General features: G+C 48.3%; 2 protein-coding genes and 1 non-coding gene across 7 annotated transcripts in view; all 3 read left to right on the top strand.

The window, feature by feature from the left end:
- The first annotated feature begins 245 nt into the window (after nt 1-245).
- On the top strand, nt 246-5491 carry ranbp1 (RAN binding protein 1). The gene is made up of 6 exons (XM_058374686.1): nt 246-428; nt 2260-2396; nt 3614-3771; nt 3996-4124; nt 4398-4460; nt 4819-5491. The coding sequence occupies exons 1-6, from the start codon at nt 414-416 to the stop codon at nt 4965-4967; spliced, it is 651 nt and encodes a 216-aa protein (XP_058230669.1). The 5' UTR covers nt 246-413; the 3' UTR covers nt 4968-5491.
- Nucleotides 4506-4638, top strand: LOC131343845 (small nucleolar RNA SNORA77). Its single transcript, XR_009203210.1, has one exon. It is a non-coding gene; the product is annotated as a small nucleolar RNA SNORA77 (small nucleolar RNA).
- A 1031-nt stretch (nt 5492-6522) lies between the features above and the next one.
- The window catches only part of golga3 (golgin A3), a 31546-nt gene continuing 15923 nt past the window's right edge, over nt 6523-22145 (top strand). For 2 of the 5 annotated variants that reach the window (XM_058374664.1, XM_058374662.1), the window contains exons 1-4: nt 6523-6621; nt 7182-7385; nt 17113-17295; nt 21900-22009. In XM_058374664.1, the coding sequence (XP_058230647.1) occupies nt 7241-7385; nt 17113-17295; nt 21900-22009 (438 nt within the window). In that variant the 5' untranslated portion in view covers nt 6523-6621; nt 7182-7240. Of the gene's footprint in view, nt 6622-6717; nt 7089-7181; nt 7386-17112; nt 17296-21899; nt 22010-22145 lie in introns of those variants that run through there. The other 3 variants (XM_058374665.1, XM_058374663.1, XM_058374666.1) reach the window with 3 other exon arrangements.

Genomic DNA, 22145 nt, shown 5'->3' with positions numbered 1-22145 from the left:
TCGGTTAATAGAACATTAACCATAAACGGATAAAAAGTGTGAGTCTTTAAAAAATAAAGGTCGGAATTATTGGTAATGTGTTGTGGAATAAAACACCTGGGGTCGTGCAGTTAGAGGAAAATAACCCTCTTCATCACACCACACCGTCTAAAGCGGAATCACATCAACTGAACCGACTCTCGGTTTCGAAGAATCCGAGAGTTCTAGCGCTGGGAATCGACTCCCAGCGCTAGAAAGGAGATGACGTCACCGACCCGGTGCCCCGGTTAGTTGCGCGCGAAGCGGGAAAGCAGTGGGAGGGGTGAGCTTGTTCTCTAACCGGAAGAAAGTGTGTGAAAAAGAAAAAGCGCCGAAAATCAACCCCCTAAAAAATCCCCAACTCCTGAAACAATCCCGAGCCATCCGCAGGAACCATGGCCGACCCCAAGGTGAGAGACCTGTCCTCGCGCTGGGACCGCCTGCGCGCGCTCTCTCCGCCGCATCATTTCCAGTTTATTCCGGATTATTTTGATAGAACGTGTGATGTTTCGTGTCCCGGGTTCGTTCCGCCGGCGGATCGTGCGGGAATTTAAAAAAGCCGGCTCTCGGTGTGTGTGTGCGTGCGGGTGAGCTCGCGCGCGCGCGCGCCTTTCTCTCTGTTAGCGTGTTTAGAGTTTAAAAAGTGTATTAAACACCGCTCCCGGGATCGGCTCCGGTGTTCACGGTGTGTGGGTGAGGGGGGAGAAAAGGAGAGAATTAGCCCCGATCATCAAACGTGAAGCGGTGACGTATTAAAACGCGCCGATTCCTCCAGTGTTAGCTAGCGTTAGCACTGCTAGCTGCCTTCAGTCTACTGAGGGGAAATACATTAAAAGATGCGTGTTACAAAAAAATGTGAATATAAAACACTTGTTTCCACAGCGTTTTATTGTCGGTGTGGCGCTCGCGAGTGTGTGTGCGCGCGTGCTAAGCTAGCATGAATGCAGTGTTAAATGCTAGTTCCGGAGAGTTCTCTGCTAGTGCATGCTAATAAGCTACACACACACTGTCTGAATGCGTGCGTGAGTTAGTGTTTTAATGTTTAAATGTTATTAATAGTTAAAAACTAGGCTAACATCGCTAGCTAATCGGCTAATCTGCTAGCAAACAAAAAAAATCCCCTGTAAATAAAACCTGCCTGCATTTTTCTTTTTTGAAACAGAAAGGTCAGTTCATGCGTTAAGTGTGTGTGTGTGTGTGTGTGTGTGTGTGTGTGTGGTTTAAGGGTGATTAATGAAGTGTGTGTTAGGAGTAATGATCTGTGGCGAGATTTGATTAGCCTGGTTAGCATGCTAGGCCGGATGTCGTGAGGCAGTGAAGCCTGGCGCGCGCACATGGGCTCGAGCCCCTCTCTTCACCGTGACTGAGGGATTTTATTTTATTGTATTTGTGACAGATAAACACGGAGAGAGTTCTGCTCTGTTACAGAGAGAGAGAGAGGGGTTCAGTGTAAAGTGGAGCTCTTTATTATTATCGGTCTTTATATATCGGATCTTTTTTACTCAGTGATCAAATGTATGCTAATGGGGCTGGACGCTGTGACGTCATCAGGTCCATGTCATGAGACACGGACCTTAAGGACACAAAGGGTTTCTCTGATCTGTGATTGAATGGGGGTGACAAGTGGGCGGAGCTTACACTATAAAATAATTTGGTGGTTGATGAGAGGAGGATAATGGTCCATGATTATGATGGAGCTTCACGATGATGATGGACCTTGCTGGTGATTGTCCATGATAGTGGTCCATGATGGTGGTGATGATGATCATCATTATGATGGTGATGATGGTCCATGGTGGTGGTGGCCCATGATGAAGTGTTTCTCTCTGAACAGATCTGGAGGTCAGAGTAAAAGGTCAGATTGTTTCAGGGTGATGAAATAAAGCTCTGCCGCACTGAGGCCCAGTTAAATCCAGGTCTCTCTATGTCCAGGTGTGTGTTCACGGTTCACAGCTCTGTGATCACACAAAACACACACGCCAAATCCCAGAGTCCTTTATCCTGCAGCTCTGATCAGTGTTCTTATACACAGAGCTGGAGTGTGTGTCTGTGAGCGACGAGTGTGTGTCTGTGAGCGACGAGTGTGTGTCTGTGAGCGACGAGTGTGTGTCTGTGAGCGACGAGTGTGTGTCTGTGAGCATGTACACAATAAAGCAGTGTGTGCATTGCTGACAGATTAAAACCGTGTGTGTGTATTGTTAAGACATTAAAACCCTGTTGTGTGTTCTCCTCTTCCTGAAGGACACACAGGACGAGCACGAGACCTCCACAGATAACGCTGACGACTCGAACCATGACCCTCACTTCGAGCCCATCGTGTCTCTGCCCGAGCGTGAGGTCAAAACTCTGGAGGAGGACGAGGAGGAGCTCTTCAAAATGTGAGTGCTGCTGGGGCATTGTGGGTAAAGCAGACTGGTTCCTTCCAGCTGCTGGACTGTACAGGGGTGTGTGTGTGAGGGGGAGTGAGGTGTGAAAGAGAGAGGGGTGGGTGTGTGTGTGTGAGGGGGAGTGAGGTGTGAAAGAGAGAGGGGTGGGTGTGTGTGTGGGAGGGGGAGTGAGGGGTGGGTGTGTGTGTGTGAGGTGGGGTGAGGTGTGAAAGAGAGAGGGGTGGGTGTGTGTGTTGGGGGAGTGAGGTGTGAAAGAGAGAGGGGTGTGTGTGAGGGGGGGTGAGGTGAGAAAGAGAGGGGTGTGTGTGAGGGGGAGTGAGGTGTGAAAGAGAGAGGGGTGGGTGTGTGTGTTGGGGGAGTGAGGCGAGAAAGAGAGGGGGGTCTGTGTGGGTGTGGGGGGGGAGTGAGGTGTGTAAGAGAGAGGGGTGGGTGTGTGTGTTGGGGGGAGTGAGGTGTGAAAGAGCGTGGGCTGGGTGTGTGTGTTGGGGGAGTGGGGTGTGAAAGAGAGAGGGGTGTGTGTGAGGGGGTGTCAGGTGTGAAAGAGAGAGGTGTGTGTGAGGGGGAGTGAGGTGTGAAAGAGAGAGGGGTGGGTGTGTGTGTGTGAGGGGGAGTGAGGTGTGAAAGAGAGAGGGGTGGGTGTGTGTGTGTGAGGGGGAGTGAGGTGTGAAAGAGAGAGGGGTGTGTGTGTGTGTTGGGGGGAGTGAGGTGTGAAAGAGAGAGGGGTGTGTGTGAGGGGGAGTGAGGTGTGAAAGAGAGAGGTGTGTGTGAGGGGGAGTGAGGTGTGAAAGAGAGAGGGGTGTGTGTGTGTTGGGGGGAGTGAGGTGTGAAAGAGAGAGGGGTGTGTGTGAGGGGGAGTGAGGTGTGAAAGAGAGAGGGGTGGGTGTGTGTGTGTGTTGGGGGGAGTGAGGTGTGAAAGAGAGAGGGGTGTGTGTGAGGGGGAGTGAGGTGTGAAAGAGAGAGGGGTGGGTGTGTGTGTTGGGGGGAGTGAGGTGTGAAAGAGAGAGGGGTGTGTGTGAGGGGGAGTGAGGTGTGAAAGAGAGAGGGGTGTGTGTGAGGTGTGTAAGTTGAAGTGTTCTGGTTCTCTGTAGATTGAGGTAAAGATCATTACTGTGAGGAAATGGACAACACTGTGAGGTTACACTGTACACACTGACCTCGGTGTGTGTGTGTGTGTGTGTGTGTGTGTGTGTGTGTGTGTGTGTGTGTAGGAGGGCGAAGCTGTACCGCTTTGCGAGTGAGAATGACCCGCCGGAGTGGAAGGAGCGTGGTACGGGGGACGTTAAGCTGCTGCGCCACAAAGAGAAGGGCACTATCCGCCTGCTGATGAGGAGAGACCGCACGCTGAAGATCTGTGCTAATCACCACAGTGAGTGTGTCCACTGTCCACATCCTCTCTGCTGGACTGTACATTAAACCACAGTGTGTTCAGTGTCCAGATTCTCAGTGTTGGACTGTAGTCCCATAGTATCATGGTCAGCTTGTACTGGGGGGCAGGGCTCATCTCATTCCCACACTGTTCTTTAAGTAAAGTGTACCTGTTACTCGTGTGTCTGTGTGTGTGTGTGTGTGTGTGTGTGCGCGCGCGTGCAGTCATGCCGCTGATGGAGCTGAAGCCGAACGCAGGCAGTGACAGGGCCTGGGTGTGGAACACACACGCTGACTTTGCAGATGAAGAACCAAAACCAGAGCTGCTGGCCATCCGCTTCCTCAACGCAGAGAGTGAGTACACACACACACACACACTGTATGCACACCATGTACTGTGTGTGTGTGGCTGTCTGGTGACTGCTCCAGTGGAGTCTGTAGCTCCGCCCTCTCCCATGTTAGTGATGGAGCAGATATCAGTTATTTGGTGATGAATAAACGTGTGGTTGATGAGGTCATTAATGAACACACACACCTGAAGCTGTGAACAGTTCTGGTGTAAAGCCATGTCCTGTTCTGCTGTGAGACAGACCCTCAGAAGTCTCATCTTACCTGTTCTTATTACAGATGCACAGAAGTTCAAGGTGAAGTTTGATGAATGCAAAGAGGAAGTCCGAAAATCACTTGAAGGTAACACACACATGCGTGCACGCGCGCGCACACACACACACACACGCAGACTCACTCTGTTCGGGGTCGCCTCCTCAGGCTCTGAACTTTTTCAGTCTGCTACAGAGATGCTGCAGAAGAGCTTTATACTGACCCTGCCCCCTATAGGCAGAGTTACAGAGTGTTCTGCTACACCTGTTAGCACTGAGATCATCACATGGGTGGAGCTGTGTAGAGGAAAATAATAAGTGGAAGGATTCTGTGGTGGTTGATTTTCCTTTAACAGCACACCCGTGTGTGTGATTCCTCACACCACAGCAAGACTTTACATTCGCACCCTAATTTAATGTGTGTGTGTGTGTGTGTGTGTTTCTATCAGAAGGCAAAAACAAAGCCAACAATGTGGCGGAAAAACTGGAGGAGCTGTCAATCAAGGACGAGAAGACAAAGGAAGAGAAGGAGAAGACGGAGGAGAAGGAGAAGACTGAGGAGGAAGGGAAGAAGAAGAGCGAAGGCGAGGAGAAATGAGTGTGGTGGTTTTTCTTCTTCTTCTCCACCCCCAAGCACCCCCCCCCCCTCGCAGCACTTCTTCTCTTTTCTACAACAGACTCTGAACACAACATTCGGACACTTAGTCTCTTTATTTTGGGTTTTGTTTTATTATTTGTCCATCAGAGACCTCAACATCATTCTTAATCCATTCCTCTCACACACACACACACACACACACACACATACTCTCGCGCACTTGTCTGCTTGTGTACGGATCATCTGACGGCCCTGACCGGGGGCGGGGCTCTGGGCCCTGTCCCTCGTCACAGCTGGTGTTTTTTGTTTCTTTTCTGTCCTCGCCTGCAGAGCGAGTGAGCAGGAAGTGAGTTTGCTCCGACAGAATGCTGGGGTTCTCGAAGAGAGAGAGGGAGAACCCTGGAGACGAGGGTTCTGCCTGCTGTGGAGGATCCGGGAATATCGGTGAAGAACCCCGAGGCCTGGCGCTGCTCTGTCTGATTATATACGAATGAAAGGAGGAAATAAAGAGGAATTAAAGTATACTCCACTGCGTGTGTGTGTGTTGAGTCTCTCAGTTACAAGTGTTTAATGACCAAATGACTCAAACATCACTTCAGGGTCATTCTTGACAAAACGAGCCGACTACTCTTCTTAAAAATAATAAACCCACGGTGTTTCTCTCTCAGCTTGTTCTTTGGTCTGGTTTTAAAAGATTTTTTTTTTTTACAGATAAAAGCTCTGATTTTGGGACGTTTTCCGTCCTCTGGTTGCCATGGACACGGTCTTAGCTAGTGTTCCACAGCTGGATGCTAGGTATCTAAGATAAATCTTTGTTTCTAGGTCATTTCAGTCAGCTTTAGCTACACACTGGATGACCTGAACGTTTCCTAATCATTTCCTGAAATATACACTTATTTACTTTTTTCCTCATCATTATTATTACCCTAAAATCTACCGCTCTCGTGAGCATGGCTATCGGTGTTTGTTTGTTTCACAGTAAAATGGTGTACTTTAGAATGAAGTGAGGTTAGTAAAGGTGTGTGAGAGGTTCAACATGGGCTTTCAGAAGTTTTTAGACATTTTGTGAGCTCGAAAAGTTTATATTCGTAATCGGTGCTAGCACGTGACTAGCTGAAGCTTTGAAGCTAGCCATGCTAACGTGCAGCTAGAAACCGCTTTCCTGTTCATTAACCTGAAGTTTACACAATAAATGAGTGAAATAACTCGTTTTATTTTTAAAATGAAGGAAAAATCATCATAATGTTCTCTGTGAAGACACGTGACTCTTCAGTGTTATAACATTGTTATTACAGTACATATAAACCTGCGTTTTATTAGCGCCTCAGGGAGCACGCGCCTCAGTTTGTTCGTTTAAATCTGAGGGAAATCCGACACAATTTGATTTAGGAAAATAAATCATTAAAGTCTATAAGTGTATTGTGGATCAGAATGATTGCTTTATTGGTAACTGCGCATAAAATACTGAAACGTTTTAATCTAACCGGAAGCTGTGGGCTGTGAGCTCTGCAGTGCTCGTGCGAAGTCCGTCCGTGTTCACCTAGGAACCTTTGTGTTTGTATTTGTGTGTATAGTTTCCAGCCGGAAGACGATCCGTGACGGAACCCAAACAGCCACGTAGCTGGAGCAGGGAGGAGAGCGTCGGAACGCTTCGGTATTAAAAACCTCTTTTCCTTTGAAGCGTTCATAGAGACTGGTTTATTCGCTTCTTCTGAGCGTTAATAACAGATTATGAGTGTAACCGAGGACGCACGGAGGGGGTCCGGGTGTCATACGGAGAGGAGAGTGGAGCGTGTTCCTGTCACCGCGGGATGGCTAACAGGCTAACGTGCTAACAGGCTAGCCCCTGGTTAAGGCGGGGCTGTGTCCTTAATGCGCTTCTAGTGCACTAGGCAGTGTCCAGGGGCTGTAGAGCTGTGTATGGAGTGTGTAGTGAGCCTAAAACCGGAGCAGGGGTGTGTTTGAGACTCCGCCGCTGGTTAAAGCCCCGGGTTTTACTCTGAACAACGCGGAATTATTCCTGATAAGTGTTCATCACGATGCGCGCGCCAGTCCTCACAGCGGAATACTGCCGCTGTACAGGTGTTATAAAGCGCTTATAACGGGTGCGCTCGTGCCGGGGTGTGTGTAATAATAAGTGTATGATTGACAGTGTGGGGGTAAAGAGTGATGTAGTGTTTATTTACACTGTAGTGTGTGTGGTATTTCCTTCAGACATGCAGTGAGACAGGAAGAGAGAGTGAGACAGTGGAGACGTGTGTTCCTGTTGATGGATGTCGGAGCAGAGCTGTATGAAGATGGAGAACGGGAACACACACACAGCAGCAGCAGAGGTCAGCACCAGTACAGGGGCAGGAGGAGAGACCAGCACACTGAAATCTGGAGGAGAACCTCACACTGAGGAGAACATCCCCAACGGTCAGTACTGTGTGTGTGTGTGTGTGTGAGGGAGGCAGTGTGTGAGCGAGCAAGCGTGTGTGTTGATTGTGTGAGTGTTTTGTGTGTGTGTGTGTGTAAGTGAGTGTGAATAGTGAGTCTGTGTTGAGTGTGTGTGTGAATAGTGAGTGAGTGAGTGTGTGTGTGAATAGTGAATGAGTGTTGAGTGTGTGTGTGAATAGTGAGTGAGTGTTGAGTGTGTGAATAGTGAGTGAGTGTTGAGTGTGTGTGTGTGAATAGTGAGTGAGTGTTGAGTGTGTGTGTGAATAGTGAGTGAGTGTTGAGTGTGTGTGTGAATAGTGAGTGAGTGTTGAGTGTGTGTGAATAGTGAGTGAGTGTTGAGTGTGTGTGTGTGAATAGTGAGTGAGTGTTGAGTGTGTGTGTGAATAGTGAGTGAGTGTTGAGTGTGTGTGTGAATAGTGAGTGAGTGTTGAGTGTGTGTGTGAATAGTGAGTGAGTGTTGAGTGTGTGTGTGAATAGTGAGTGAGTGTTGAGTGTGTGTGTGAATAGTGAGTGAGTGTTGAGTGTGTGTGTGTGAATAGTGAGTGAGTGTTGAGTGTGTGTGTGTGAATAGTGAGTGAGTGTTGAGTGTGTGTGTGAATAGTGAGTGAGTGTTGAGTGTGTGTGTGAATAGTGAGTGAGTGTTGAGTGTGTGTGTGAATAGTGAGTGAGTGTTGAGTGTGTGTGTGTGAATAGTGAGTGAGTGTTGAGTGTGTGTGAATAGTGAGTGAGTGTTGAGTGTGTGTGTGAATAGTGAGTGAGTGTTGAGTGTGTGTGAATAGTGAGTGAGTGTTGAGTGTGTGTGTGTGAATAGTGAGTGAGTGTTGAGTGTGTGTGTGAATAGTGAGTGAGTGTTGAGTGTGTGTGTGAATAGTGAGTGAGTGTTGAGTGTGTGTGTGAATAGTGAGTGAGTGTTGAGTGTGTGAATAGTGAGTGAGTGTTGAGTGTGTGTGTGTGAATAGTGAGTGAGTGTTGAGAGTGTGTGTGAATAGTGAGTGAGTGTTGAGAGTGTGTGTGAATAGTGAATGAGTGTTGAGAGTGTGTGTGAATAGTGAATGAGTGTTGAGTGTGTGTGTGAATAGTGAGTGAGTGTTGAGTGTGTGAATAGTGAGTGAGTGTTGAGTGTGTGTGAATAGTGAATGAGTGTTGAGTGTGTGTGAATAGTGAATGAGTGTTGAGAGTGTGTGTGAATAGTGAGTGAGTGTTGAGTGTGTGTGTGTGAATAGTGAGTGAGTGTTGAGTGTGTGTGTGTGAATAGTGAGTGAGTGTTGAGTGTGTGTGTGAATAGTGAATGAGTGTTGAGTGTGTGTGTGAATAGTGAGTGAGTGTTGAGTGTGTGAATAGTGAGTGAGTGTTGAGTGTGTGTGAATAGTGAGTGAGTGTTGAGTGTGTGTGTGTGAATAGTGAGTGAGTGTTGAGTGTGTGTGTGTGAATAGTGAGTGAGTGTTGAGTGTGTGTGTGAATAGTGAATGAGTGTTGAGTGTGTGTGTGAATAGTGAGTGAGTGTTGAGTGTGTGAATAGTGAGTGAGTGTTGAGTGTGTGTGAATAGTGAATGAGTGTTGAGAGTGTGTGTGAATAGTGAGTGAGTGTTGAGTGTGTGTGTGAATAGTGAGTGAGTGTTGAGTGTGTGTGTGTGAATAGTGAGTGAGTGTTGAGTGTGTGTGTGTGAATAGTGAGTGAGTGTTGAGTGTGTTTGAATAGTGAGTGAGTGTTGAGTGTGTGTGTGAATAGTGAGTGAGTGTTGAGTGTGTGTGTGAATAGTGAGTGAGTGTTGAGTGTGTGTGTGAATAGTGAGTGAGTGTTGAGTGTGTGTGAATAGTGAGTGAGTGTTGAGAGTGTGTGTGAATAGTGAATGAGTGTTGAGAGTGTGTGTGAATAGTGAGTGAGTGTTGAGTGTGTGTGTGAATAGTGAGTGAGTGTTGAGTGTGTGTGTGTGAATAGTGAGTGAGTGTTGAGTGTGTGTGTGTGAATAGTGAGTGAGTGTTGAGTGTGTGTGTGAATAGTGAGTGAGTGTTGAGTGTGTGTGTGAATAGTGAGTGAGTGTTGAGTGTGTGTGAATAGTGAGTGAGTGTTGAGTGTGTGTGAATAGTGAGTGAGTGTTGAGTGTGTGTGAATAGTGAGTGAGTGTTGAGTGTGTGTGTGAATAGTGAGTGAGTGTTGAGTGTGTGTGAATAGTGAGTGAGTGTTGAGTGTGTGTGTGTGAATAGTGAGTGAGTGTTGAGTGTGTGTGTGTGAATAGTGAGTGAGTGTTGAGTGTGTGTGAATAGTGAGTGAGTGTTGAGTGTGTGTGAATAAGTGTTGAGAGTGTGTGTGAATAGTGAGTGCGTGTTGAGTGTGTGTGTGAATAGTGAGTGAGTGTTGAGTGTGTGTGAATAGTGAGTGCGTGTTGAGTGTGTGTGTGAATAGTGAGTGAGTGTTGAGTGTGTGTGAATAGTGAGTGCGTGTTGAGTGAGTGTGTGTTGAGTGTGTGTTGAGTGTGTGTGAATAGTGAGTGTGTGTTGAGTGTGTGTGTGAATAGTGAGTGAGTGTTGAGTGTGTGTGAATAGTGAGTGAGTGTTGAGTGTGTGTGAATAAGTGTTGAGAGTGTGTGTGAATAGTGAGTGCGTGTTGAGTGTGTGTGTGAATAGTGAGTGAGTGTTGAGTGTGTGAATAGTGAGTGAGTGTTGAGTGTGTGTGTGAATAGTGAGTGAGTGTTGAGAGTGTGTGTGAATAGTGAGTGCGTGTTGAGTGTGTGTGTGAATAGTGAGTGCGTGTTGAGTGTGTGTGAATAGTGAGTGCGTGTTGAGTGTGTGAATAGTGAGTGAGTGTTGAGAGTGTGAATAGTGAGTGAGTGTTGAGTGTGTGTGAATAGTGAGTGAGTGTTGAGAGTGTGAATAGTGAGTGAGTGTTGAGTGTGTGTGAATAGTGAGTGAGTGTTGAGTGTGTGTGAATAGTGAGTGAGTGTTGAGTGTGTGTGAATAGTGAGTGAGTGTTGAGTGTGTGTGAATAGTGAGTGAGTGTTGAGAGTGTGAATAGTGAGTGAGTGTTGAGAGTGTGAATAGTGAGTGAGTGTTGAGTGTGTGAATAGTGAGTGAGTGTTGAGTGTGTGAATAGTGAGTGAGTGTTGAGTGTGTGAATAGTGAGTGAGTGTTGAGTGTGTGAATAGTGAGTGAGTGTTGAGTGTGTGTGAATAGTGAGTGAGTGTTGAGTGTGTGTGAATAGTGAGTGAGTGTTGAGTGTGTGTGAATAGTGAGTGAGTGTTGAGAGTGTGAATAGTGAGTGAGTGTTGAGTGTGTGTGAATAGTGAGTGAGTGTTGAGTGTGTGTGAATAGTGAGTGAGTGTTGAGTGTGTGAATAGTGAGTGCGTGTTGAGTGTGTGTGAATAGTGAGTGCGTGTTGAGTGTGTGTGAATAGTGAGTGCGTGTTGAGTGTGTGAATAGTGAGTGCGTGTTGAGTGTGTGAATAGTGAGTGTTGAGTGTGTGAATAGTGAGTGAGTGTTGAGTGTGTGTGAATAGTGAGTGAGTGTGTGTGAATAGTGAGTGAGTGTTGAGTGTGTGAATAGTGAGTGCGTGTTGAGTGTGTGTGAATAGTGAGTGCGTGTTGAGTGTGTGTGTGAATAGTGAGTGCGTGTTGAGTGTGTGTGTGAATAGTGAGTGCGTGTTGAGTGTGTGTGTGAATAGTGAGTGAGTGTTGAGTGTGTGTGAATAGTGAGTGAGTGTTGAGTGTGTGTGAATAGTGAGTGAGTGTTGAGAGTGTGAATAGTGAGTGCGTGTTGAGTGTGTGTGTGAATAGTGAGTGAGTGTTGAGTGTGTGTGAATAGTGAGTGCGTGTTGAGTGTGTGTGTGAATAGTGAGTGCGTGTTGTGTGTGTGTGAATAGTGAGTGAGTGTTGAGTGTGTGTGAATAGTGAGTGAGTGTTGAGTGTGTGTGAATAGTGAGTGAGTGTTGAGAGTGTGAATAGTGAGTGAGTGTTGAGTGTGTGTGAATAGTGAGTGCGTGTTGAGTGTGTGTGTGAATAGTGAGTGAGTGTTGAGTGTGTGTGAATAGTGAGTGCGTGTTGAGTGTGTGTGTGAATAGTGAGTGCGTGTTGAGTGTGTGTGTGAATAGTGAGTGAGTGTTGAGTGTGTGTGAATAGTGAGTGAGTGTTGAGTGTGTGTGTGAATAGTGAGTGCGTGTTGAGTGTGTGTGTGTGAATAGTGAGTGAGTGTTGAGTGTGTGTGAATAGTGAGTGCGTGTTGAGTGTGTGTGTGAATAGTGAGTGCGTGTTGAGTGTGTGTGTGAATAGTGAGTGAGTGTTGAGTGTGTGTGAATAGTGAGTGAGTGTTGAGTGTGTGTGAATAGTGAGTGAGTGTTGAGTGTGTGTGAATAGTGAGTGAGTGTTGAGTGTGTGTGAATAGTGAGTGAGTGTTGAGTGTGTGTGAATAGTGAGTGAGTGTTGAGTGTGTGTGAATAGTGAGTGAGTGTTGAGTGTGTGTGAATAGTGAGTGAGTGTTGAGTGTGTGTGAATAGTGAGTGCGTGTTGAGTGTGTGTGAATAGTGAGTGCGTGTTGAGTGTGTGTGAATAGTGAGTGCGTGTTGAGTGTGTGAATAGTGAGTGCGTGTTGAGTGTGTGAATAGTGAGTGAGTGTTGAGTGTGTGTGAATAGTGAGTGAGTGTTGAGTGTGTGTGAATAGTGAGTGAGTGTTGAGTGTGTGTGAATAGTGAGTGAGTGTTGAGTGTGTGTGAATAGTGAGTGAGTGTTGAGTGTGTGAATAGTGAGTGAGTGTTGAGTGTGTGAATAGTGAGTGCGTGTTGAGTGTGTGTGAATAGTGAGTGCGTGTTGAGTGTGTGTGTGAATAGTGAGTGCGTGTTGAGTGTGTGAATAGTGAGTGCGTGTTGAGTGTGTGTGTGAATAGTGAGTGCGTGTTGAGTGTGTGTGTGAATAGTGAGTGAGTGTTGAGTGTGTGTGAATAGTGAGTGCGTGTTGAGTGTGTGTGAATAGTGAGTGCGTGTTGAGTGTGTGTGTGAATAGTGAGTGAGTGTTGAGAGTGTGAATAGTGAGTGAGTGTTGAGAGTGTGAATAGTGAGTGAGTGTTGAGTGTGTGTGAATAGTGAGTGAGTGTTGAGAGTGTGAATAGTGAGTGAGTGTTGAGTGTGTGTGAATAGTGAGTGAGTGTTGAGTGTGTGTGAATAGTGAGTGAGTGTTGAGTGTGTGTGAATAGTGAGTGAGTGTTGAGTGTGTGTGAATAGTGAGTGAGTGTTGAGTGTGTGTGAATAGTGAGTGAGTGTTGAGAGTGTGAATAGTGAGTGAGTGTTGAGTGTGTGTGAATAGTGAGTGCGTGTTGAGTGTGTGTGTGAATAGTGAGTGAGTGTTGAGTGTGTGTGTGAATAGTGAGTGAGTGTTGAGTGTGTGTGAATAGTGAGTGAGTGTTGAGTGTGTGTGTGAATAGTGAATGAGTGTTGAGTGTGTGTGAATAGTGAGTGCGTGTTGAGTGTGTGTGTGAATAGTGAGTGCGTGTTGAGTGTGTGTGTGAATAGTGAGTGAGTGTTGAGTGTGTGTGAATAGTGAGTGAGTGTTGAGTGTGTGTGTGAATAGTGAGTGCGTGTTGAGTGTGTGTGTGTGAATAGTGAGTGAGTGTTGAGTGTGTGTGAATAGTGAGTGCGTGTTGAGTGTGTGTGTGAATAGTGAGTGCGTGTTGAGTGTGTGTGTGAATAGTGAGTGAGTGTTGAGTGTGTGTGAATAGTGAGTGAGTGTTGAGTGTGTGTGAATAGTGAGTGAGTGTTGAGTGTGTGTGAATAGTGAGTGAGTGTTGAGTGTGTGTGAATAGTGAGTGAGTGTTGAGTGTGTGTGAATAGTGAGTGAGTGTTGAGTGTGTGTGAATAGTGAGTGCGTGTTGAGTGTGTGTGAATAGTGAGTGCGTGTTGAGTGTGTGTGAATAGTGAGTGCGTGTTGAGTGTGTGAATAGTGAGTGCGTGTTGAGTGTGTGAATAGTGAGTGAGTGTTGAGTGTGTGAATAGTGAGTGAGTGTTGAGTGTGTGTGAATAGTGAGTGAGTGTGTGTGAATAGTGAGTGAGTGTTGAGAGTGTGAATAGTGAGTGAGTGTTGAGTGTGTGTGAATAGTGAGTGAGTGTTGAGTGTGTGTGAATAGTGAGTGAGTGTTGAGTGTGTGTGAATAGTGAGTGAGTGTTGAGTGTGTGTGAATAGTGAGTGAGTGTTGAGTGTGTGAATAGTGAGTGAGTGTTGAGTGTGTGAATAGTGAGTGCGTGTTGAGTGTGTGTGAATAGTGAGTGCGAGTTGAGTGTGTGTGTGAATAGTGAGTGCGTGTTGAGTGTGTGAATAGTGAGTGCGTGTTGAGTGTGTGTGAATAGTGAGTGCGTGTTGAGTGTGTGTGAATAGTGAGTGAGTGTTGAGTGTGTGTGAATAGTGAGTGCGTGTTGAGTGTGTGTGAATAGTGAGTGCGTGTTGAGTGTGTGTGAATAGTGAGTGCGTGTTGAGTGTGTGTGTGAATAGTGAGTGAGTGTTGAGAGTGTGAATAGTGAGTGAGTGTTGAGAGTGTGAATAGTGAGTGAGTGTTGAGTGTGTGTGAATAGTGAGTGAGTGTTGAGAGTGTGAATAGTGAGTGAGTGTTGAGTGTGTGTGAATAGTGAGTGAGTGTTGAGTGTGTGTGAATAGTGAGTGAGTGTTGAGTGTGTGTGAATAGTGAGTGAGTGTTGAGTGTGTGTGAATAGTGAGTGAGTGTTGAGAGTGTGAATAGTGAGTGAGTGTTGAGTGTGTGTGAATAGTGAGTGCGTGTTGAGTGTGTGTGTGAATAGTGAGTGAGTGTTGAGTGTGTGTGTGAATAGTGAGTGAGTGTTGAGTGTGTGTGAATAGTGAGTGAGTGTTGAGTGTGTGTGTGAATAGTGAGTGAGTGTTGAGTGTGTGTGAATAGTGAGTGAGTGTTGAGAGTGTGAATAGTGAGTGAGTGTTGAGTGTGTGTGTGAATAGTGAGTGAGTGTTGAGAGTGTGAATAGTGAGTGAGTGTTGAGTGTGTGTGTGAATAGTGAGTGAGTGTTGAGTGTGTGTGTGCAGTTCTGTCAGGTGTATAAATCAGATCCTCAGTGTGTGACCTCACCTGTTCAACCTGCTCAACTGCTCTCACCTCTTTCACTTTATACTGCACTCTACTACAGCTTACACACACACACACACACACACACTCTCTATATCTCTCTGTCATACACATACATATAGAGTGAGTGTGTAAGCTAGTATGAGTGTGTGTGTTTAAGTGTGTATATGAGTGTGTTTGTTTGACTGTGTATGAGATTGTGTGAATGTGTGTGTATGAGCACGTGAGTGTGTGTGTGTGTGTGTGTGTGTCTTTTCTGACATCCTCTGTTTCTCGTGCAGTGTGTGAGTGTGTGTGTCTTTTCTGACATCCTCTGTTTCTCGTGCAGTGTGTGTGTGAGTGTGTGTGTCTTTTCTGACATCCTCTGTTTCTCGTGCAGTGTGTGTGTGTGTGTGTGTCTTGTCTGACATCCTCTGTTTCTCGTGCAGTGTGTGTGAGTGTGTGTGTGTCTTGTCTGACATCCTCTGTTTCTCGTGCAGTGTGTGTGTGTGTCTTGTCTGACATCCTCTGTTTCTCGTGCAGTGTGTGTGTGTGTGTGTGTGTGTCTTGTCTGACATCCTCTGTTTCTCGTGCAGTGTGTGTGTGTGTGTGTGTGTCTTGTCTGACATCCTCTGTTTCTCGTGCAGTGTGTGTGTGTGTGTCTTTTCTGACATCCTCTGTTTCTCGTGCAGTGTGTGTGTGTGTGTCTTTTCTGACATCCTCTGTTTCTCGTGCAGTGTGTGTGTGTGTGTGTGTGTCTTTTCTGACATCCTCTGTTTCTCGTGCAGTGTGTGTGTGTGTGTGTGTCTTGTCTGACATCCTCTGTTTCTCGTGCAGTGAGTGTGTGTGTGTCTTGTCTGACATCCTCTGTTTCTCGTGCAGTGTGTGTGTGTGTGTGTGTCTTTTCTGACATCCTCTGTTTCTCGTGCAGTGTGTGTGTGTGTCTTGTCTGACATCCTCTGTTTCTCGTGCAGTGTGTGTGTGTGTGTGTCTTTTCTGACATCCTCTGTTTCTCGTGCAGTGTGTGTGTGTGTGTGTCTTTTCTGACATCCTCTGTTTCTCGTGCAGTGTGTGTGTGTGTCTTTTCTGACATCCTCTGTTTCTCGTGCAGTGTGTGTGTGTGTCTTGTTTGACATCCTCTGTTTCTCGTGCAGTGTGTGTGTGTGTCTTGTTTGACATCCTCTGTTTCTCGTGCAGTGTGTGTGTGTGTGTGTCTTTTCTGACATCCTCTGTTTCTCGTGCAGTGTGTGTGTGTGTCTTGTCTGACATCCTCTGTTTCTCGTGCAGTGTGTGTGTGTGTGTCTTTTCTGACATCCTCTGTTTCTCGTGCAGTGTGTGTGTGTGTGTCTTTTCTGACATCCTCTGTTTCTCGTGCAGTGTGTGTGTGTGTGTCTTTTCTGACATCCTCTGTTTCTCGTGCAGTGTGAGTGTGTGTGTGTCTTTTCTGACATCCTCTGTTTCTCGTGCAGTGTGTGTGTGTGTTTGTGTCTTTTCTGACATCCTCTGTTTCTCGTGCAGTGAGTGTGTGTGTGTCTTTTCTGACATCCTCTGTTTCTCGTGCAGTGTGTGTGTGTGTTTGTGTCTTTTCTGACATCCTCTGTTTCTCGTGCAGTGAGTGTGTGTGTGTCTTTTCTGACATCCTCTGTTTCTCGTGCAGTGTGTGTGTGTGTGTCTTTTCTGACATCCTCTGTTTCTCGTGCAGTGTGTGTGAGTGTGTGTGTGTGTCTTGTCTGACATCCTCTGTTTCTCGTGCAGTGTGTGTGTGTGTGTGTGTGTGTCTTGTCTGACATCCTCTGTTTCTCGTGCAGTGTGTGTGTGTGTGTGTCTTTTCTGACATCCTCTGTTTCTCGTGCAGTGTGTGTGTGTGTGTGTGTCTTGTCTGACATCCTCTGTTTCTCGTGCAGTGTGTGTGTGTGTGTCTTTTCTGACATCCTCTGTTTCTCGTGCAGTGTGTGTGTGTGTGTCTTGTCTGACATCCTCTGTTTCTCGTGCAGTGTGTGTGTGTGTGTCTTGTCTGACATCCTCTGTTTCTCGTGCAGTGTGTGTGTGTGTGTGTGTGTCTTTTCTGACATCCTCTGTTTCTCGTGCAGTGTGTGTGTGTGTGTGTGTCTTGTCTGACATCCTCTGTTTCTCGTGCAGTGTGAGTGTGTGTGTGTCTTTTCTGACATCCTCTGTTTCTCGTGCAGTGTGTGTGTGTCTTGTCTGACATCCTCTGTTTCTCGTGCAGTGTGTGTGTGTGTGTCTTTTCTGACATCCTCTGTTTCTCGTGCAGTGTGTGTGTGTCTTGTCTGACATCCTCTGTTTCTCGTGCAGTGAGTGTGTGTGTGTCTTTTCTGACATCCTCTGTTTCTCGTGCAGTGTGTGTGAGTGTCTTGTCTGACATCCTCTGTTTCTCGTGCAGTGTGTGTGTGTGTGTGTCTTTTCTGACATCCTCTGTTTCTCATGCCGTGTGTGTGTGTGTGTGTCTTTTCTGACATCCTCTGTTTCTCGTGCAGTGTGTGTGTGTGTGTGTCTTTTCTGACATCCTCTGTTTCTCATGCAGTGTGTGTGTGTGTGAGTGTGTGTGTGTGTCTTGTCTGACATCCTCTGTTTCTCATGCAGTGTGTGTATGAGTGTGTGTGTGTTTGTGTATCTCCTCTGACGTCCTCGGCTTCTTGCGCAGGTCACGTCGGAATGGAGCCTCTGGAGAATGGAGAGCTTCAGGGAGAGACAGGAAATAGCAGCTCCTCTCCCGTGTCGCTTCCTGGTGCAGGTGTGGCTTGTTTCCATGACAGCGTAGAGAAGCCTGAGGGCTCGGCACTGCAGTCGCTCAGACTAAGTATCCCAATGCAGGAGACGGAACTGTGTAAGCACACGACGTCCCACTGCCCCTGACCCCGCCCACTCTCGGTTTAACACCCCCCTCCCCCCAGTGTGACCCCTCAGGCTGCTCTGACTTCCTAACACGCTCACGGCCCTCAGCGCTTCTGGATGATGGAGCTGATTCTGAAATTACTCCTGGTGTTAGACTTGTGTGTGTGTGTCTCCTGGTGTTAGGCGTGTGCTGATGGTCACTCTGTGTGTTAGCGTGATGTTCTCCACAGTCCAGTGGGAGGTGTAGCTCAGGTTCTCAGATTACAAGCTGAGGGGTGGGCGTGGCAGGGGGCGGGGCTTTCTGCAGATTATTTCACTCTCTTCATAAAAGTAAGAAGTTCAAAAACATCACACACAGAGAAAAAAAATAACACGCAGAAGACCATCAGCACACGTCTCACACACCTCTGCATGGGGTGTGGGTGTGTGTGGGGGTGTGTGTGAGACACTGGGTCTGGTCTGAAACACACTCCAGGAGCTTCTGTGTTCTTCTGCATGATGATGGGTTTGGGGAGATTTTTCTCTTTAACACACACACCAGTCTAAATCCTGCAGCTTCACTAAACACCACTGACTGAGAGAGAGACAGAGGGACACAGAGAAAGAGAGAGACAGACAGAGAGTGAGGGTGAGACAGACAGAGAGAGAGACAGACAGAGTGAGAGAGAGACAGACAGAGTGAGAGAGAGACAGACAGAGAGTGAGAGAGAGACAGACAGAGTGAGAGAGAGACAGACAGAGAGTGAGAGAGAGACAGACAGAGTGGGAGAGAGAGACAGACAGAGTGAGAGAGAGACAGACAGAGAGGGAGAGACTGAGAGAGACTGAGACTGAGAGAAGGAGAGAGAGGGAGAGACTGAGAGAGACAGGAAGAGAGAGAGACAGACACTCCACCAGCTTCTCCTCCTCCTCATGATTCTTTATTTTCAGATCCTTGTCTATTTCCTGTTCTTGTACATGATTATAATGATTGATGATTATCACTGTTATTGGTGTTCTAGTTAATGATATTGATCTCCTCTCTTCCTGCTCTCATCCCTCCTCTCCTCTCTTCCTCTCATCCCTCCTCTCCTCCTCTCTTCCTGCTCTCATCCCTCCTCTCCTCCTCTCTTCCTGCTCTCATCCCTCCTCTCCTCCTCTCTTCCTGCTCTCATCCCTCCTCTCCTCCTCTCTTCCTGCTCTCATCCCTCCTCTCCTCCTCTCTTCCTGCTCTCATCCCTCCTCTCCTCCTCTCTTCCTGCTCTCATCCCTCCTCTCCTCCTCTCTTCCTGCTCTCATCCCTCCTCTCCTCTTCTCTTCCTGCTCTCATCCCTCCTCTACTCTCTTCCTCTCCTCATCCCTCCTCTCCTGCTGCACTCCTCTCCTCCTGCTCTCATCCTCTCTTCCTCCTCTCCTCCTCTCCTGCTCTCATCCTCTCTTCCTGCTCTCATCCCTCCTCTCTTCCTGCTCTCTTCCTGCTCTCATCCCTCCTCTCCTCCTCTCTTTCTGCTCTCTTCCTGCTCTCATCCCTCCTCTCCTCATCTCTTCCTCCTCTCCTCCTCTCTTCCTGCTCTCATCCCTCCTCTCTTCCTGCTCTCTTCCTGCTCTCATCCCTCCTCTCCTCCTCTCTTTCTGCTCTCTTCCTGCTCTCATCCCTCCTCTCCTCCTCTCTTCCTGCTCTCATCCATCCTCTCCTCCTCTCTTCCTGCTCTCATCCCTCCTCTCCTCATCTCTTCCTCCTCTCCTCCTCTCTTCCTGCTCTCATCCCTCCTCTCCTCCTCTCTTCCTCCTCTCCTCCTCTCTTCCTGCTCTCATCCCTCCTCTCCTCATCTCTTCCTCCTCTCCTCCTCTCTTCCTGCTCTCATCCCTCTTCTTCTCCTGCTCTCATCCTCTCTTCCTGCTCTTATCCCTCCTCTCCTCCTGCACTCCTGCTCTCTTCCTGCTCTCCTCCTCTCCTCCTGCTCTCATCCCTCCTCTCCTCCTGCTCTCATCCTCTCTTCCTCCTCTTCTCCTCCTCTCTTCCTGCTCTCCTCCCTCCTCTCCTCCTGCACTCCTGCTCTCTTCCTGCTCTCATCTCTCCTCTCCTCCTGCTCTCATCCCTCCTCTCTTCCTGCTCTCCTCCTCTCTTCCTGCTTTCATCCCTTCATCCCTCCTCTCTTTCTCCTTTCCATCCTTCCATCCCTCCTCTCTTTCTCCTTTCCATCCTTCCATCCCTCCTCTCTTTCTCCTTTCCATCCTTCCATCCCTCCTCTCTTTCTCCTTTCCATCCTTCCATCCCTCCTCTCCTTTCCCCGTCTTCCTGCTCTCATCCCTCCTCTCCTTCTCTCCTCCTGATCTCCTCCTGCTCTCATCCCTCCATCCCTCTTCTCCATCCCTCCACTCCTCCTGCTATCATCCCTCCATCCCACCTCTCCTCCATCCCTCCTCCTCTCTTCCTGCTTTCATCCCTTCATCCCTCCTCTCTTTCTCCTTTCCATCCTTCCATCCCTCCTCTCCTTTCCCCCTGTTCATTCCTCCTCTCCTCCTCTCTTCCTGCTCTCATCCCTCCTCTCCTCCTCTCTTCCTGCTCTCTTCCTGCTCTCATCCCTCCTCTCCTCATCTCTTCCTCCTCTCTTCCTGCTCTCATCCCTCCTCTCCTCCTCTCTTCCTGCTCTCATCCCTCCTCTCCTCCTCTCTTCCTGCTCTCATCCCTCCTCTCCTCCTCTCTTCCTGCTCTCATCCCTCCGCTCCTCCTCTCTTCCTCCTCTCCTCCTCTCTTCCTGCTCTTATCCCTCCTCTTCTCCTCCTCTCCTCCTCTCTTCCTGCTCTCACCCCTCCTCTCCTCCTGCTCTCATCCTCTCTTCCTCCTCTTCTCCTCCTCTCTTCCTGCTCTCCTCCCTCCTCTCCTCCTGCACTCCTGCTCTCTTCCTGCTCTCATCTCTCCTCTCTTCCTGCTCTCCTCCTCTCTTCCTGCTTTCATCCCTTCATCCCTCCTCTTTCTCCTTTCCATCCTTCCATCCCTCCTCTCTTTCTCCTTTCCATCCTTCCATCCCTCCTCTCTTTCTCCTTTCCATCCTTCCATCCCTCCTCTCTTTCTCCTTTCCATCCTTCCATCCCTCCTCTCTTTCTCCTTTCCATCCTTCCATCCCTCCTCTCTTTCTCCTTTCCATCCTTCCATCCCTCCTCTCCTTTCCCCCTGTCTTCCTGCTCTCATCCCTCCTCTCCTTCTCTCCTCCTGATCTCCTCCTGCTCTCATCCCTCCATCCCTCTTCTCCATCCCTCCACTCCTCCTGCTATCATCCCTCCATCCCACCTCTCCTCCATCCCTCCTCCTCTCTTCCTGCTTTCATCCCTTCATCCCTCCTCTCTTTCTCCTTTCCATCCTTCCATCCCTCCTCTCTTTCTCCTTTCCATCCTTCCATCCCTCCTCTCTTTCTCCTTTCCATCCTTCCATCCCTCCTCTCCTTTCCCCCTGTTCATTCCTCCTCTCCTCCTCTCTTCCTGCTCTCTTCCTGCTCTCATCCCTCCTCTCCTCATCTCTTCCTCCTCTCTTCCTGCTCTCATCCCTCCTCTCCTCCTCTCTTCCTGCTCTCATCCCTCCTCTCCTCCTCTCTTCCTGCTCTCATCCCTCCTCTCCTGCTCTCTTCCTGCTCTCATCCCTCCTCTCCTGCTCTCTTCCTGCTCTCATCCCTCCTCTCTTCCTGCTCTCATCCCTCCTCTCATCTCTTCCTCCTCTCCTCCTCTTCCTGCTCTCATCCCTCCTCTCCTCATCTCTTCCTCCTCTCTTCCTGCTCTCATCCCTCCTCTCCTGCTCTCTTCCTGCTCTCATCCCTCCTCTCCTCCTCTCTTCCTGCTCTCATCCCTCCTCTCCTCATCTCTTCCTCCTCTCCTCCTCTCTTCCTGCTCTCATCCCTCCTCTCCTCATCTCTTCCTCCTCTCTTCCTGCTCTCATCCCTCCTCTCCTGCTCTCTTCCTGCTCTCATCTCTCCTCTCCTCCTGCTCTCTTCCTGCTCTCATCCCTCCTCTCTTCCTGCTCTCCTCCTCTCTTCCTGCTTTCATCCCTTCATCCCTCCTCTCTTTCTCCTTTCCATCCTTCCATCCCTCCTCTCTTTCTCCTTTCCATCCTTCCATCCCTCCTCTCTTTCTCCTTTCCATCCTTCCATCCCTCCTCTCCTTTCCCCGTCTTCCTGCTCTCATCCCTCCTCTCCTTCTCTCCTCCTGATCTCCTCCTGCTCTCATCCCTCCATCCCTCTTCTCCATCCCTCCACTCCTCCTGCTATCATCCCTCCATCCCACCTCTCCTCCATCCCTCCTCCTCTCTTCCTGCTTTCATCCCTTCATCCCTCCTCTCTTTCTCCTTTCCATCCTTCCATCCCTCCTCTCTTTCTCCTTTCCATCCTTCCATCCCTCCTCTCCTTTCCCCCTGTCCTTCTCTCCTCCTGCTCTCATCCCTCCATCCCTCTTCTCCATCCCTCCACTCCTCCTGCTATCATCCCTCCATCCCACCTCTCCTCCATCCCTCCTCTCCTCCTCTCTCTGTAAGCTGCAGGACTGATTTAGGATTTATTAATCAGGTTAACTGCTGAGGGAAACTGACTTTCTGTGTGTGTGTGTGTGTGTGTGTGTGTGTGTGTGTAGCGAGCGAGCCATCTCTGGAGATGGAGAATGAGGAGAAGATCCGCCTGGAGGCTCGACGGCGTCTGGAGGAGCAGCTGAAGCAGTACCGTGTTCAGAGACATCGGGAGAGGGTGAGACACACACACACACACACACACACACACACACACACACAGGCTGAGGTATGTCTGATCATGTGACCAGGATCAGGGTGCCATTACTTTTAGCATTTGTCACAGATGTTGTAGTGTGAGGTGTCTTCAGAGC

The sequence above is a fragment of the Hemibagrus wyckioides genome, linkage group LG22 (genome assembly GCF_019097595.1).
Source record: "Hemibagrus wyckioides isolate EC202008001 linkage group LG22, SWU_Hwy_1.0, whole genome shotgun sequence".
Lineage (NCBI taxonomy): Eukaryota > Metazoa > Chordata > Actinopteri > Siluriformes > Bagridae > Hemibagrus > Hemibagrus wyckioides.
This window is presented reverse-complemented; position numbering and strand designations above follow the sequence as displayed.

What these genes read in the sequence shown, in the direction of transcription:
- ranbp1 (XM_058374686.1), top strand. An exon ending in GATCTGTGCTAATCACCACA is followed by an intron (nt 3,772 to 3,995) that starts GTGAGTGTGTCC and finishes GCGCGCGTGCAG; the next exon opens with TCATGCCGCTGATGGAGCTG. An exon ending in CCGCTTCCTCAACGCAGAGA is followed by an intron (nt 4,125 to 4,397) that starts GTGAGTACACAC and finishes TTCTTATTACAG; the next exon opens with ATGCACAGAAGTTCAAGGTG.